Source organism: Bufo gargarizans, chromosome 5 (assembly GCF_014858855.1).
Source record: "Bufo gargarizans isolate SCDJY-AF-19 chromosome 5, ASM1485885v1, whole genome shotgun sequence".
NCBI lineage: Eukaryota > Metazoa > Chordata > Amphibia > Anura > Bufonidae > Bufo > Bufo gargarizans.
In genome coordinates this window covers 307,518,170-307,536,247 of record NC_058084.1, presented here as the reverse complement: position 1 = coordinate 307,536,247, position 18,078 = coordinate 307,518,170, and the positions used below count along the sequence as shown (strand labels likewise).

Genomic DNA, 18,078 nt, shown 5'->3' with positions numbered 1-18,078 from the left:
AAAATTTATTATATTGGAAAATTTTCCAAAAAATAGAAATTTCTAAATTGTTTCTCCATCTGCCAATAACTCTTGTGGAACACCTAAAGGGTTAACAAAGTTTGTAAACCCAGTTTTGAATACCTTGAGGGGTGTACTTTCTTAGATGGAGTCACTTTTTTGAAATTTCTATTCTAGGGGTGCAACAGGGGGCTTCAAATGGGACATGGTATAAACAAAACCAGTCCTGCCAAATCTGCCTTCCAAAACCCATATGGTGTTCCCCTCCTTCTATGTCCTCCCGTTCGGCCAAACAGTAGTTTACGACCACATATGGGGTGTTTTTGCAAACTACAGAATCAGGGCAACCCATTTTGAGTTTTGTTTGGCAGTTAACCCTTGTTTTACTCCTGGAAAAAATTGATTATATTGGAAAATTTTCCAAAAAATAGAAATTTCTAAATTGTTTCTCCATCTGCCAATAACTCTTGTGGAACACCTAAAGGGTTAACAAAGTTTGTAAACCCAGTTTTGAATACCTTGAGGGGTGTACTTTCTTAGATGGAGTCACTTTTTTGAAATTTCTATTCTAGGGGTGCAACAGGGGGCTTCAAATGGGACATGGTATAAACAAAACCAGTCCTGCCAAATCTGCCTTCCAAAACCCATATGGTGTTCCCCTCCTTCTATGTCCTCCCGTTCGGCCAAACAGTAGTTTACGACCACATATGGGGTGTTTCTGCAAACTACAGAATCAGGGCAACCCATTTTGAGTTTTGTTTGGCAGTTAACCCTTGTTTTTTTCCAGGAAAAAATTGATTATATTGGAAAATTTTCCAAAAAATCTAAATTCTAAAAATGTATGTCCATTTGCCATGAAGTGTTGTGGAAGACCTAAAGGGTTAACAAAGTTTGTAAAAACAGTTTTGAATACCTTGAGGGGTGTAGTTTCTAGAATGGGGTCATTTTTGGGTGGTTTCTATTATGTAAGCCTCACAAAGTGACTTCAAACCTGAACTGGTCCATAAAAAGTGGGATTTTGAAGATTTCCGAAAATTTCAAAATTTGCTTCTAAACTTCTAAGCCTTGTAACATCCCCAAAAAATAAAATATCATTCCCAAAATGCTACAAACATGAAGTAGACATATGGGGAATGTAAAGTCATCACAATTTTTGGGGGTATTACTATGTATTGCAGAAGTAGAGAAACTGAAACTTTGAAATTTGCAAATTTTTCAAAATTTTGGGTAAATATGGTATTTTTTTATGCAAAAAAATTAACTTTTTTGACCCAATTTTAGCAGTGTCATGAAGTACAATATGCGACGAAAAAACAATCTCAGAACAGCCTGGGTAAGTCAAAGCGTTTTAAAGTTATCAGCACTTAAAGTGACAGTGGTCAGATTTGCAAAAAATGGCCTGGTCCTTAAGGTGAAATAGGGCTGTGTCCTTAAGGGGTTAATCATACCACCATTTTGTGATATCTTTTCAACACATGTTATGTACATGGAGTATCTGCTGCGGAGCCGGCAGTGTTTTTTTAAAGAAAAGTTGAAGTTAATAAAGAACTTATTTTCAAGCATTTGATGTGCTCTTTAAACCTACTGTTTCCATAGAGCGGCGCTAGAGGAATTACACAGTAATAGACAGTCTGGTTAGACTAAAAGTCAGAGATACCAAAATTCTTCTAATGCCACAGCGCAAAAGGCACTTCATAGTCCTGCACCTGACACAGCCTTCATTCTGCTGCTGGTACCTGCATAGAAACAACTGCAAATCTAACTCTTTAGTCCCCTACATGAGCTGCTTGTATAGAGAGTGACTCTCCTAATCATGTTAGTTTTGCTATTTTTATTTTATTTTATTTAGCTTTAAAAATCTTATATGCTTATGGTGTAAAAAAAAAAAAAAAAAAAATTATTATTTAGCCATCAGAAGTACTGCTGTGCCACATGGAAAAGAATTCAGAAAACTATCACAGAAGTGACCCTTTTATTGGCTAGGGTGGAAAGTCACTATGGTGGACTTGACAAGACCATGGTCAGTCAACAGCCCCAATTCCCTATTTCTATCAATGCAGAAGAAGTTACATTGTCAAATATGGGATTTTGAGCTGTGGATGCACAAGCGCACAAAATGTTATTGACTGCGTCCAGGAAAAACAGCAGTGAACCTGAGATGAGAGACCATCATTTTTCCATACTGTCATGTTGGTTGTTTTTACTACAGAATGTGCCCAATTAATGGCTGACAACTGTCAAGATCACATTTATATACAACACTATAAATGGCAGACTGCAGGGGATACAGATGTAATTATCTAATCATACCTCCCAAAGAGGGACAATATGTGATGGCAATTTTTTTTGTACTAGGCCACGAGTCTAACTCCGCCCAACGCATAACGAAACACACCCAATGCCATTAATGCCCCAACATAGTAATTATTCCTGTTTTATGGCAGCACACAGTAGTAATGCCCATATTGTGCCCCCTTCACAGTAGCCATGCCCATATATGCCCCTTCATAGTAGTTATGCCCATATGCACCCCTTCACAGTAGTAATGCCTACATTGTGCCCATCACTGTAGTTATGCCCATATGTCCCCCTTCACAGTAGTAATGCCCGCATTGTGCCCCCTTCACAGTAGTATTGCTCACATGTGCTCTCTTCACAGTAGGTATGCCCAGATATGTGCCCCCTCACAGTAGTTATACCAAGATATGTGCCAATTTACAGTAGTTATACCCAGGTGTGCCCCATCACAGTAGCTATGCCAAGATATGTGCCCTCTCAAAAGTTATGCCCAGCTATGTGCCCAATCACAGTAGTTATGCCTAGATATGTGCCCCCATCATAGTAGTTATGCCCAGATATTTGCCCCCCACACAATAGTTATGCCCAGATACGTGCCCTCTCACAGTAGTTATGCCCAGATATGTGTCCCCTTCACACGAAGTTAAAAAAAAAAACAAAAAAACTGTAAATACTCACCTTGTTCCTCCGATGATCACAGCTTAGCAGCAGGCAGAATACTGTCACACATTGTGCTGCTGCCCCACTCCTCCTACACAGTGCAATGCAATGTATGGGGAGCACCGGCTGCTGAGATGAATGTTGAAGCTGGGAGCGGATGGCTCTCTACTTCACCATTACAATCAGCTGAGAACGGGACTTACCGCAGCTGTTCCGGACCGCGGGACAGCCATCAAAATCCTGGGACAGTTGGAAGGTATGTCTAATGGTGATGGCCACTGTTCTGAGTGATGGCCACTGTCTGAAAGCAGACCTCACAAGTGTCCCTTATTTGGAGGGACAGTCCTTACTTTTGACCCAAGTCCCTCTTTGCTCCTTAAATGTCCCTCTTTTTGATCTGAGGTATAGATTTGCGTTATTACATTTATAACATTAATCCAGAATGCGTTTGTCTGCTTCCTAATGCAATTTGGATTTTAGACATTTCTACATTCAGCTCATTTTTGCACTACTGTGTAAAAGAAAACTATTGAAGTCTATAACTATGCAGGAAAAATGGATCTTTCACACAATGAACCATATGCAGTGTCGGACTGGGATGCCTAGGGCCCACCAGTAAAATTCATTCTGGGGGCCCACTGTAAAGCGACATGCAATTATTACCTGCCCACACAGAGACAGACAGCAACAAGACGCTAACAGATTATTGATTTGGGGATTCTCTGCAACAACTTCAAAGGTGGATCCCCGGGAAGAGAAGATACTTTCTGGCCTGCCTCTATTCCTAGAGGACATCTTAACCTTCCGATGTGTTTCTAATAATAAACTGGATAGTTTTCCCAGTTTTTTTTATATTGATATAGGTTATTTTAGATGCTGTGCTGGTGGATGAAGGGCCCACCTTTCTCAGGGGCCCACCGGGGAATTCCCCTGTGGGCCAGTCCAAGCCTGACCATATGCATACCTCCCAAATGTTGAAAATCACAAAGAGGGACAATATGTGCAGCATGCATAGCCACCATTTTATTTCATACTAGGCCACGAATCTAACTCCGCTCAAAACATAATTACCGACTCTGTCAGAACTGCAGCAGCTGGGGATCGGTTAGGTGAGAATAAGTTCCCTTACTTTTTCAACATGTGGAGCCCCTGGGAGAATTTTTTTTTCTTGCCCTTGAATATCCATTTAAATATTAGCACATAAATGATCGGATTCTAGATATTTTAAGCTTCAGATTGCACCAAATAATGGAGTTATGGTCTAATATACAGGTAGAAACCATACAGTTTACTAAGGAGCAATTTAGTACATTTATTAATGCACATTTATTAATGATTTTCCCAGGTCAAAAAGAAGGACATTTAAAGGGAACCTGTCACCGGGATTTTGTGTATAGAGCTGAGGACATGGGTTGCTAGATGGCCACTAGCACATCCGCAATATCCAGTCCCCATAGCTCTGTGTGCTTTTATTGTGTAAAAAAACCTGATTTGATACATATGCAAATTAACCTGAGATGAGTCACACAAGATATGACTCTATTATGTTAATTTGCATATGTATCAAATCGTTTTTTTTTTACACAATAAAAGCACACAGAGCTATGGGGACTGGGTATTGCGGATATGCTAACGGCCATCTAGCAACCCATGTCTTCAGCTCTATACCCAAAATCCCGGTGACAGGTTCCCTTTAAAGAGGACCTTTCATGGGATTATTTGTTCCAAACCGGTATGCTTACCAGATAGGATGGCCCCTACAGATGCCAGCATATTTTTATTTTTTTTCTAAAATACCCCCACTATTTTTGTCGCCTCATATGTCAATTTAGAGCATCGGTACAGGGAGGAGGAGACAGCCGGGTTTCTCAATGGGCGTCTCCTTCTCCCTGGCTGTAGCGCAGAGAGCGTCACAGCCAGGGAGAAGGTGAGCTGTTTGAGAAAGCCGGCCGTCTCCTCCTCCCTGTACCGATGCTCTTAATTGACATATGAGGCGACAAAAATAGTGGGGGTATTTTAGGAAAAAAAAAAAAATGTGCTGGCATCTGTAGGGGCCATCCTATCTGGTAAGCATACCAGTTTGGAACAAATAATCCCATGGATGCCCCTCTTTGACTATCCAAAAAGTTGGGAGGTATGGTGGGCTACAGGGACGTAGCTAAAGGTTCAGCTTGAAACAGCATCCCCCCTCAATCCAAATTCTTGACCTAACCCCTTCCTTCCAGCCAGAGGTGTAACTTGACCAGCATACACTTTCTATAATACCAGTGTCCTCTTATATGGCACAAGGGTCTTTGGGCCCCCTCAGGCTCCTGGGCCCGGTAGTGACTGCTACCTCTGCACCCCCTATAGCTTACCACCTTGGTCACTGGCTCAGCATTGTATATCAGAGCATCCTGGGGACAGACCCCCAGTGAAGGAGACGTAAACTCCCCCTGGTCAGACAGTGGTTTCATCTGTTAGGCTATGTAAAAAAAGGGAGCAGCTTCATGACATGGACTTGTCTATTATCTCTTAAGGGGTGGCGCACGTGAAGAAGTTCTTTGCTGCGAGCCACTTTGTGAGGAGACTCGCTGAGGGCCACACCCCGCACATTCCCGATAGGCTAGGAGTAGGACACATGAACTACATGTCCCGAGCTGCCTAGCGCGGTGACGTAGCGGACGTCAGAGTGACAGGCTTGGCGCTCTTGTGGCTGGTCTAGTGACAGACCGCGTCCTCCTGATGGTGCTGCTGCTGCTTAATATGTATGAGACTGGCAGGCAAGTCACACCCCTCAGTGTGTGGAGCGGCGGGGCTGCCTATCTCCAGCAATTAACGACGGAGCGCTAGATGATCCTCATCTACTCCATGATGGCGCACTCAGGAGCCGGGGCTGCTTAGTAGTGGCCCCGTGGAATGCTCGGGATTCATCTGTAGAAGCCAATGCTCGCGCCGGAAGGTTCCGCGTCAAAGTCCATGGAGCAGCAGGCGGCGGCGGCAGATGGGATCGTACCGCTGGGGGAGAAGAAGCGGCCGGGGATGGAGGGAGGCGCGGCACTTGTGCTGCCCCCGGCTGCGAACTGCCAGAGCGCCAACTCCGTGCTGCTGCTGAGGAGGAGACGGCGGCTGAAGAGGAATCTGTCAGCGAACCCGCTGGGCACGGCCGCCGCCCCCGGCTCTGCCTCCACCCTGGGGCCCGGCACCCGCAGTCTGGACAGGAAGACCCTGCTGAAGTACCGGCAGTGGGTGCAGCTGCAGCCGCAGGAGAGGGAATGGGTGCGCGGGGAGCTGCGGAGGGGCTGCCTGCAGATCTACGAGCGCCACTCGTCCCCCGGCCTCAGGCCGCTGCTCTGCACCCTGGACACCACTGCCGGCGAGGTGGCCGCGCGGCTGCTCCGGCCGGGAGGCGGCTCATCCGGGGTGCTCCGGGTGCTGGGCCAGGCCCCTGAGGCGGGCACCAGCGACGAGCGGGCTCAAGTGTTCTCGGGCTCTGGGACCTGGGTGGGCACACCTCACAAGCTGAGCCGCCCGGGCACGGACTGCTGGGACACCGAGGAGGCGAATGGGCTGCACCCGGAGAGCCCTGCTGTGTGCCAGGGACTGGAGCTCTTTCACTGCGGGGCCGCGTCTTCCTCCTCCTCCTCCTCTGTGGAAGAGCTGAGCGCGGAGCCGCCGCCTGCCGTCACCGTCCCTGCCCGGAGCCATGGCCAGCCGCAGGGCGCCCTGTACGTGCAGCTCCACGGGGAGAGCAGCCGCCGGCTGGAGCCGCACGAGAAGCCGCTGCTGGTGCAGAACGATTACCTCTTCCAGCTGGGCTTCCGAGACTTGTGCCGGGTGCAGGAGGAGGGCATGGAGCCCGAGATCGGCTGCCTCATCCGCTTCTACGCAGGTAGGTTGGAGTGGCAGATGCCATAGGTCCTCACACCTAGAGCTGTGGTGGCACAATGGCTCCTGGGGTATTGGAAAGGATGCACGCCTTGGCATGACATGAATATGACTCCTAGAATATGGAGCCTGGTTTTAGGGACCTGGCATGAGATGACGTTGAGGGCAGTTCTACAATGAAGAAAGGGCCTTGCTTCTCTAAGTGACTGGCATCAAGTGACACTAACATTGGAGTTTAGAGAAGGAGACTTAGTGACCAGTTGGCATTGCTTGGAGTCCTACAGTCAGGAAAGCTAGTGGGCACCTTCTGTTGATTATGTTGTGCCATTGACTTCTGGAGGACGGGGTTACTCTAGTGACTGGCATGTTACCACTCTGTGGTCTAGAGAAGGCCTCCTGATGACTATCATGTTGTGCCATTGACTTCTGGAGGACGGGGTTACTCTATTGACTGGCATGATGCCACTCTGTGGTCTAGAGAAGGCCTGACTATCATTTTGTGGCAGATACAGAAATCTCAGTGGCTGGTAATGAATGGGCCTACCCTACGTTTCATGTTTAGCCGCTGCTTTCCTTATACCCAGGTGCCAGTAGTGACTGGGCGCTGGTGGTAAGTACAGCAGCTGTCAGTGGTCGGATCTTGTGTGCTCCTTGGTAGTAATACATGTGCTCAGCAGATGAGTTGTGTTCCTCTCCAGGTGACTCACTGGTATTCGTGGTTGTCACTATGACATTTTAGCCAGTGTAGCAGTATACTAGCGGGAAACCCAAGGAAAATGATGGAAAAGTTGTGGTTACTTGTTAACAGCACATTCCCCAGGTTTGGTAGATTAATTATTAATCATATGCAAATATTTGGATGTGGTTTGGCCTTGTGTAATGTGCCTGGGTGCCCTGAAGATGATGGCATGGGCACTTAGCACATAAAGAGAAGAAAAGCAGCACTTTGGACAAATCCCAGGGGCCAGAGGTCTCCGATCCCTTCTCATGGCTCCGGGAGCCACAATATTCTGCCCATACCAGGACATGCAGGCCAAGGGCATTTATCCTGCTGGAATCCTCTTCTTTCCTCCTCAGATAAGTAGCAGACAATGCTTGTTTTCATGCATGCTGCTTGTCTGAACAGCAGAGGAATGCAGGCACTTGAGGAACGTCCCAGTCCAGCTTTATGTTGGTTGCCTGATTTAGACAATCCGGTTGGTACTAGTAGTGCCCCATTAGCTGAGGAACATGACCCTTGTGATGGCTGCATTTCCTGGACTGAGCACTGCTCCTCTAACCCAGAACTGTGATGCTCTGAGTTCCTGTCCGATTGTGGGTTTATTGTACTGTACTCACATAGCCATGGGTTCAGTACAATGGGCAGGAACTCGGTATCCTAGGTTCTTATGATGCTGAGAGTTGTGGTCAAGAGGTTCAGGGCCTAGGCTGGGTAATGCGCCTAACACACGGATTGTGTTTCCCAGGCCGAACACTCTTGAGTTAATCCAGGGGGATTCAGGACTTTCTTTTTAGAGAGCAGCGACAAAGCGAGTTAGGATCCATCAGGTCGGCACATTGATTTCAATGGGAAGGTTGTAATGCCTCATTTTGCCTGTGGTGGTGCTGCGTGGAAACGGAGAGCCTGCTGCCAGGTCCCTCTAGATTACAGCTGATCATTGAAGAACCCAGGACTCCTATAAGGCTACGTTTGCACGACCATTTTTAACAGCCGTTTTTTACGGCTACCTTTCTGAAGAGTGTTAGACAATGCAAGGGGACAATTTTGTCTGTGAAAATAGACAGAATAGGACATGTCTTACCTTTTGATGAAAAAATAAATAAATCAAAAAGTTGTGTGAATAGCACCATTGACTGCAATTGGTCAGCACATGTACCTATTGACTTTAATGGTTTTCCATGGAAGCATGCCCTGTTTTGGTCTGTGATTACGGGTACCTCATGCACATTAAAATAATCTTTTTATGCAGCGCCAACATATTCCGCAGCGCTTTACAGTCAGGGGGTTCATGTAGAAAGAGTCCTAAATAACATGGCAACAGACAGGTTAGCATAAGGCTCCATTCACACGTCCGTGATTTGTTGCGGACCCGCAAATTGCGGGTCCGCAACACACCAGCCCGGCACCCCCATAGAAATGCCTATTCTTGTCCGCACGCTGCGGACCAGAATAGGACATGTTCTATCTTTTGCGGAGCTGCGGACCCGAAGATCGGGGCCGTGCTCCGCAATTGCGGATGTAGACAGCACACTGTCACACTGTGTGTAAAAATAAATGGGTCCGCACCCGTTCCGCAAAATTGTGGAACGGATGCGGAACTATTTTGCGGACGTGTGAATGGAGCCTTAAGGGCCCTGCTCGCAAGAGCTTACAATCTACGAGATTGTAATTGTAGTCTATGGGTTTGTGAAAACCATGGACACAAACCAATGGTCCATGCTTCATACTTACTGATCATTGGTAGAAGATGCTCTGAAAACCAGTTTTCAGCCCGGCAGTGTCCGTGGAATACGGATGACACATGATGTCATCACGGGCACAGGCGTGTGAACGAGGCCCAACGCAGAGGCTACACCTAGTTGTTTTTGTAGCACTTTTAATTGATTTTAACTGTGGAGTGACAGCTGCAGAACGCAAGGTTTCCTACAATCTGTTTCTGGACTATAGCTTAGTAATTAAAGTCAATTAAAAGTGCAACAAATTGTCTAGAGGGATAATCCAAAGTGTCTCATCGCTTCATGTCATCACATTTTATGCAGTTGATGTAATTCATCGCTGCTGCCATGTATTTTTGCCAGCTGGTTGGACAGTGTATAAAATGCCACATCTTCTACCCTCTGTGAACCTTATTTGCCAGCTAGCAGTGCGTCAGTACTTTGAAACTTTCTGCTTAAAGGGTTTGACCAGTTTCAAGGGAAACCAGACAATGCAGGAGATCCACCTGTAATAATGAAGCGATCATTTCTTACTTGGCTTTGGTGCACCACTGAGGCCACAGACTGGCTGCAGTAGTTACATGTTGTTGATGTGACATCACTGCTGTGGAGAACTGGAATGGCAGTGCGGAATCTGCCAGGTAGGTAATGATCACTTCTTTGTTGCAGGCAGATCTCCTTTGTTGTCAGGTGACTACTGCACTTGCAGCCAATCCTCCGACCTCATTGGTGCAGCGAACCTGGATCTGCCAGGTAAGAAATGATCGTTTCATTAGTTATATAAAAACTCTGGCAACCCTTGTAAACGGCCTAAAATAAATGAATGGCTATTCCCTTGTTTTCGCCTCTGCTTCTTCCTGCGCCGTACTCCAGTCCTTACCACTGCTATTATTATTTTTTTAGCTTAAGTGGTGACGTTCTGTGCACACAGGTCACCGCTGCAGCCAATCACTGGACTCGGCAGAGACATCCTGTGTACGGCTGAGGGCAGCGATTTACTGTAGTGGTGACTTGTGCATAGAACGTTATTGCTGCAGCCAAAGTGATGACAGCAGGAGAGGAAACAGAGGAGAAAAGGTGAGTATCAATTCATTTTTTTTTCTTTTAGGCCATTTACAGGGGTTGCCCTATAAATTATCAGCCTTGTAGGCTAGTCTGCACTGAGAGCGTCATATCCAGGGAGAAGGTGAGCTGTTTTCTCTCCCTGGCTGTGATGCTCTCCGCTGTGATTGGACCGTGCTACAGCCAGGGAGAAGGAGGCGCCTATTGAGAAACAGGGCAGTCTCCTCCTCCCTGTACCAATGCTATTCATTAGCATATCAGGCGGGCAAAGTGAACGGTGCCACAGCGGGGGAACGGAGCACCGGATATTACATCCATGGACTATGCCCTACACAACCCCCTACTTATTTCATAATGTCTGGACTAGGGATGAGCGAATCGACTTCGGATGAAAGCCATCGCATAAAACTTCATTCTAATGCTGTACAGAGCATGAGCTCCGTACAGTATTAGAATGTATTGGCTCTGATGAGCCGAAGTTATTGCTTTGCAAAGTCTTGCGAGACTTTGCGCAATAACTTCATAAATTAATTTGTACTGTAAAAAAAAAAAAAAAACATTTCCCGAACTCGGGATCGGTTCCAAGTAGTGCCTTGTAACCGAACCAGAGTTCGGGAAATGTTTTTTTACAGTACAAATTAATTTATGAAGCGAGACTTCGCGAAGCAAAAACTTCGGCTCATCGGAGCCAATACATTCTAAGGCTGCTTTCACACTAGCGTTCGCTGGTCCGTTCGTGAGCTCCGTTTGAAGGGGCTCACGAGCGGACCCGAACGCAGCCGTCCAGCCCTGATGCAGTCTGAATGGAGCGGATCCGCTCAGACTGCATCAGTCTGGCGGCGTTCAGCCTCCGCTCCGCTCGCCTCCGCACGGACAGGCGGACAGCTGAACGCTGCTTGCAGCGTTCGGGTGTCCGCCTGGCCGTGCGGAGGCGTGCGGATCCGCCCAGACTTACAATGTAAGTCAATGGGGACGGATCCGTTTGAAGATGTCACCCTGTGGCTCAATCTTCAGGCGGATCCGTCCCCCATTGACTTTACATTGAAAGTCTGGACGGATCCGTCCGAGGCTATTTTCACACTTAGCTTTTTTTAGCTAATATAATGCAGACGGATCCGTTCTGAACGGAGCCTCCGTCTGCATTATTATGAGCGGATCCGTTCAGAACGGATCCGCCCGAACGCTAGTGTGAAAGTAGCCTAATACTGTATGGCGCTCCTGCCCCGTACAGTATTAGAACAAAGTTTTATGCGAATTGACTTCAGATGTTTCATCCAAAGTCGATTCGCTCGTCCCTAGTGTGGACCCATGAAAGGTCCTCTTTAAGGTGCCCTGACGTGGCAGGATTTTCCACCCAAAAATCTGCAGGTGTGAATTTTAGAAAGTTGTCATTTTTTTGCAGTTTATGCTGCAGATTTTGTTGTGGACTTTCCCGTGCAGCTTCATGAAATCCACAACAAAAGGTTTTTTGCATTCTGTTCTGCTGTGGAAATTTTCGTCCCCATAGGCTAACATAGGAGATGTATTTATGTGGCGGATTTCATTGTAGAAAATTCCAGTGTGTGAGGGCTTAGGGTTATCACGATACCAAACTTTTGATTCTATTTCGATACCATAAAAAAGTATTGCGATACTCAATACCATGCGAAAAAAATAAAACGCCAAAAAAGCTGCTTGCATTACGCATGTTATGAAATGTCCGGCCCATAATCGAACAGTCCTAGCCTTTTTTTTGGGGGACAAGGTGATAAAAAAAAAAAAAAAAATGGCGAGTCACGCATTTTTTATTTTATTCATTTATTTATCTATTTATTTATTTCTGTTATGGCGTTCACCGCATAGGAGATTTCTTTTTTTTTTTTTATATTTTTAAAAGTTTGGACTTTTCGGACATGGTGATATGTAATATATTTATTGTTTTATATATTTTATATGTAAAATTGGGGAAGGGGGTGATTTATAATTAATATTTTTATTTTTATTTATTTTTTAAACTTTTTTTAATAACTATTTCCCCCTTAGGGGCTAAAACCTGGGATCCTTTCATCCCTTGTCCTATGATAGCTCTATTAGGGTAAATAGGACTTCACACTCTCCCTGCTGCCCTGTGCATAGTACACACAGCAGCAGGGAGCTGACCATGGCAGCCAGGCCTTCAGCAGCGTCTTGGCTGCCATGGTAACCGATCAGAGCCCTGCGATTACACTGCTGGGGCTCCAATCGGAACTGTCACTGCCACCAATGAAGAGGGAGGAGGGGACCCTGTGGCCACTGCCACCAATGATTTAATACTGAGGGGGGCGCACTGCGTCACCAATGTTTTTAATACTGGGGTTGGGGGAAGGGAGGGCGCACTGCACCACCAATGAAGATTACTAACTTTTAATACAAATAGATGTGGCACCTGAGGGGTTAACTGCAGCTGATCGCAGCTCCCTGTCACAGAAGCCGGATGCCGGCTTCTGTGACATTATTGGTGGCCGCAGCAGCACTGGGCGGAGGGACAGACTGCTTCCTTCTCCCTGTGCTGCTAAAGGAACATGGCGCCTGCTGAGAGCAGTGCGTGCCATGTTCTGTGATACTAGGCTGCGCAGTTTCGGTAAAAGGCAAATCCCAGTATCGAATCAATACCATTACAAAAGTATTGATAATTCGATACCCGGTGCAACCCTAGTGAGGGCACCCTTACAATTCTTAACGTTGAAATTGCAATACCAAGAAGAACAAGCTGTAAGGTTATGCAAATCAATTAAGTAGCAGTTGTCTCTAAGATCTGCAGATGATCAAATTTTAAAGCACCTAGCTCCAATCTGTGGCACGTGGGAGCGGCACAAAACCCAACCTGAGTAAAGTGTTTTTTGTTTTGTTTTTTTAGCTCCATGAAACCTCAAAAGTTGGTCATGTGGGATGATTGTGCGATGTCTCCTGTTTGTCACTTGTCACAAACTGAGAGGAACAGAATCCTTGAACTGAGACCTTGGTTTCACTCCAGCAGATTACTAAGTGCCCAGACTGAGATGTCAGCACTGTTCAATGTTGTATGTCTCAGTGGTTGGGAGAACAATGATGAATTGCAATGACAGCAGGAGGTGCACAGGCGAATCATCTGATTAGAAGAATGAAGTGTAGTGAGCCTTTTTGTACTGCAAGTGAAATTGGACATAACATCCCAAGCCTAGGGTGGCAAACAGTGTCTACTCAAACCATCAGAAGGTGTTTGCACGATATTGGGCTATGAGCCAGAGGTCCAGCTACAAGTGTAACATTGACCTCACACTCCTGCTCTCAAAGGCTATCATGGTGCACAGTAACATGACAGTGGAGGTCTTTTGTATCCCAGTTTTGTCTTGAATGCAAGGGCTTCAGACCATGTGGGCAACGGCATTAAGGGGCTTTCACAAGGGAACTTCACACTGGTACTATTCCCAGGATTATGGTGTGGGGTGCTATAATGTATGTTGGATAGCTGGACCCCTCCAGTCTTCTAGCAGTACATTGCTTTGCTGTTGGAACCAATGGTACGGCCATTTTTCCAAAGTGTTCCAGGAGCTGTTTTTCAACAGGTCAGCGCCAGGCCACATTATGCTTGTGATACTGTGAGGAGCCTGCATGGCCTAAACGTGCCACCGTGGCCTGCATCGTCTCCGGACTTATGAACTATTAAGCACATCTGGGACGTCATTGCAAAGGTTGCTGCCTGCAGCGGATCTTGATGATTTGGGTGCCCAAGTTCATTCATTGTGGCAGAACATTCCTCAGACAGCCATTAACCTTACTGATTGCATGAGGCGCGTAAGCGCGGGTTTTTCTGCATGGGGAGCTCATACTTGATATTGAATAAATTGAGATGTTTTGGATATTTTGTTTCCATTTTTTATCAATTGCTTATAATTAACATGTTCCTCCATTCTGTGATTTGCATAATTCCACGACTTTTCCTTTTTGGTGTTGCAATTTCAATGCCGAGTTGTGTATTTTGGCCTAGTTACATGCTGTAGCTCGGTGTCAATGAATGAAGACGCCCTTTGTTCAGCCTGGTTCCTCTTGCCTGTCTCAATACATTCTGGAAGCTTGAGACGGTAATTTGTAGCAGGCTGTATGATGCTCATAACGTAGCGGAGATGAGCTGCGCTCCTTTCATTTCCCTGTGAGCTAGAAATCCTAATAAAGTGTGAGTCATTTCTGTTTATACATGGCGTGCGGGTGATGTAAGTGATCTGTAAACTCTTATATAATCGCCGCTGCGTGTTATACACTAACTGAAGCGAGGCCTTTTCTGTGTTGTATTTGCTTTGCACATATTCATAGAACATTAAGGGTCTATTCAGATAGAGGACTTTGATAAAATCTGCCACTTGTCCCATGGCGAAACCACTGCAATTTCTGCCTTTTGGTTTTCATTTTGTATGACATGGACCCTCTTTCGGTTTAGCTCCATTTCCGTGCTTCCGCTGCGGTGTGGGGTCAGTGCGGTAACCGCACCAAGAATGAACCTGTCTATTCTTGGCGCGATCTGGAGAACTGCGCAGCTAAACTCCTCGGCCATATGAACTGTGGCGCGGCCCATTTTAAACAATCAGAAGCTGTTTCAGAGCAGAGACCTGGTTTATGGTGAATTTGAGCTGAAACCCAGGCCCAGCTCCATTTTAACATACCCTAAAACGTGGGTCGGCAACCTTCAACACTCCCGGCATGCAAACTTACTCGGCTGTTCTTGTAACTCCCACAGAAGCGAAAGGAGAATTCTGGGAGTTGTAATTTTGGAGTGCTGGAGGTTGCTGATCCATGCTCTAAAAGAATGAAATCTAGACTTGGGGCTCATGCACACAAATGTATTCTTTCTGTGTCAGTTTAACGTTTTTTTTGCGGAACCATTCATTTCAGTGGGTCTGCAAAAAACGGAAGTTACTCCTCGTGCATTCCATTTCCGTATGTCCGTTCCACACAAAAAATAGAACATGTCCTATTATTGTCAGCAATTGCGGACAAGAATAAGTATTTCAATGGGGTTGCCGGCCGGGTGTATTGGGGATCCGCAATACACTACGGACGTGTGAATCTGGACTCCCTTTATACACGTGCTCACTCAGGGGAGTGTACATTTGTTTTCAATAGGGTGAGCAAAGAGTGCTGCTGCCAGAAACCCTCTGTCTGTGACTAATATCGTGTGACACCTTTCTAACAAATCTAGAACCAGCCCTGTACCTCGCATTGAACCAAAGATCTCCCCATTCATTGCTCCAGTTGATCTGCTAGTTATTTCAGTCTGGCAGCTAAGGGGTGTGTCCTTCCTGCTGTAGCGCTTTCGCTGTAACTAACAGAAGATATGGCTGGTGGCAGTGGAAGATTTAAACTGAGCATGTGTGACCAACTCAGGTGGACAGAGAAATAAGAAAAAGAACAAACAGCAGGTGGCGCTATACAGATGCATTTTATCAAATAACTCAGTGGCTATACTAAATGTTTCATTACATGTGATTACAAAAGTATTCAGATCCAGGTGCTGGTTTTAAGGAGCGTATACCAGGGTTGCCAACTGTTACCGGTGTGTTTTTTTTTATTTTTTTTTAAGGCAGGTGGTATTGACTAGACTATTTTGGTGGTAATTATCATTTTACAGCAGGCTGCATGTTAAAGAGCAGGAAGAGCTGAGCAGATTGATGCACCGTCTTGTGGGAAAAGATTCAGTAAAGCCTGTAATTTATCCATTTAAGTCTCTGCACATCACATTGTGCCAACAGTGCCCCCCACAATGTGCCATCATAAGTGAGGTGGCTGTGCACCCTCTGGCATTGTCATTAGTGTCCTCCATGCAGAAGATTGGCAGACGGAAGTAAACCTGTTGACATATGTCATGTGCTCATACCGTTGTAAATTGCCCCTGGCTTGTGTTCATTCAGTGGAGATGACGGCCGTACTCGTGTTGTCATGTTCTCTTGCCAGGAACCGTATCTTCCATGCCACAGGTTAGATTTTCCCATTTGTGAAGGTTAATGCAGCTCACGTCCCAGGAATGGAAATGTAGGCCTGGATCATGATGTCTTCTGGGCCACCCTCACCTGCTTCCTTCTAAATCTGGCTCCCTGTCTAATGATGATTCAGTGGCCATGTATAGAACCAGTTGCTGAAAGCATTGAGAATATTTGAGGAATGCTACCCGATCAGCACAAGATTCTTTTAGTGACAGCCTCCCCCCCTCTTCCTCTCTTGGAATGCATGGAATATTTTCAAGTACACTTCCACGCAATAGTACTTTTACACTTGCAGGAACTGCCTGCAGTATCCGTTAATCCAGACGCAAACTGATGGCATTTGTCAGACGGATCCGGATGCGGAACCATTCACTTCAAAACAGAAGTTACTCCGTGTGCATTCCGTTTCGGTTTGCCCGCATGGCCGTTCCGCAAAAAAGTAGCGCATGTCCTATTATTGTCCACAAATCACAGTCCGAGGCCCCATTCAAGTCAATGGGTCCGCAAAACATAGACTGCACACAAAACGCCTCCGTATTTCATCCATTTTTTGCTGATCCATACTATAAAAATGCTATGCCCAGCACATATTGCTCATGTGTTTGGTGATTAATACGTTACTGTTTCTGTATATGATCCACAAAAAAAACTGATCAAATACGGAAACAATACGGATATGTTTTGTGCAATAACGGAACGGAAGAGGACTTAAATCAGAGAAAAAAAACCATCAGATACAGAACGGATCCGTGAAAAACGGACCTCAAAACCACAACGGTCGTGTGTATGGGCCCTTAGTTTGTGTGCACCCTCATGACCCCAAGTGCCGTATCAAGCACCTCGCCAGCGATTATTTTACAGTGTATTTGTGAAAACTTCCCAGCAATCTCTCCCCCTCTTTTATCTTTTATGATTTCTTGTAGGAGGTTTGTTTTCCTGATGATAGGAAGAATGCACTAGGTGACATAAGTTGTCCTTCATCCCAAGGCCGCTTTCACACATCAGTGTTTGGTCAGATTGTAAGCCAAAACTCGTAGTGGAGGCTACCCAGAGGTAAGGTAAGGTATAAGGGAAAGGTCTGCAACTGTTCTGTTATAGACCATCACCCTGTTTTGACTCTTAAGGCCCTATTACACAGGCAGATTATTGTTAAGATGTTCGCTTGTTAGCGATCATCTGGCAGTGTAATACTGCTGCCGATAAACGAGCATGTCCGTGCAGCGCTTTCCTGTAATGTTATATCCATGGGCATATCAAAGAAGCAACAGCGAGAGAACCATGACTAGTAGCCCCACGTTCTCCTATAAAAACCAGACACATCAGCAGGGGCACATCTAGAAAGGTAGGTACCAATGCTGACAGGTTCCCTTTAAGGGTTGTAAAGAATTAGAAAAACAAGGCTCCATAGTCAAACACCGCACTACCCTTGTCCATTGCTTGTGTATGGGATTGCAGCTCATTCCCATTCACTTCTGTGGGGCTCAGACACAACCTATGAACAGAGGTGGCAGGCTGGGAGACTGGACCCTAAACAAGCCTGCATCCAGAGAAAAGAGCAGAGCGCCGCTAGCATGGGTTCTTGTCATTCTGACTTGGTCCAGGCCATGACTCCTCACATATTTAGGGACGCGGAGGGGTTTGGGCAGCATTCCAGTGTTGTCACCTGCACTTCTGCGGCGGTCACACAGCTGCTGTGTCAGTGAAGGCATGTCCCGTGTGCTCAGTAACATGGAGCATGCTGCTTCCAACAGACAGGTGCAATATGTAGCCGTCACGGTTGCAT

General features: G+C 46.0%; 1 protein-coding gene across 1 annotated transcript in view; it reads left to right on the top strand.

Moving 5' to 3' along the window:
- The first annotated feature begins 5,692 nt into the window (after positions 1–5,692).
- The window catches only part of PHLPP1 (PH domain and leucine rich repeat protein phosphatase 1), a 100,164-nt gene continuing 87,778 nt past the window's right edge, over positions 5,693–18,078 (top strand). Inside the window, exon 1 of the mRNA XM_044293365.1 lies at positions 5,693–6,829. Within this exon, the coding sequence (XP_044149300.1) occupies positions 5,884–6,829 (946 nt within the window). The 5' untranslated portion in view covers positions 5,693–5,883. The remainder of the gene's footprint in view (positions 6,830–18,078) is intronic.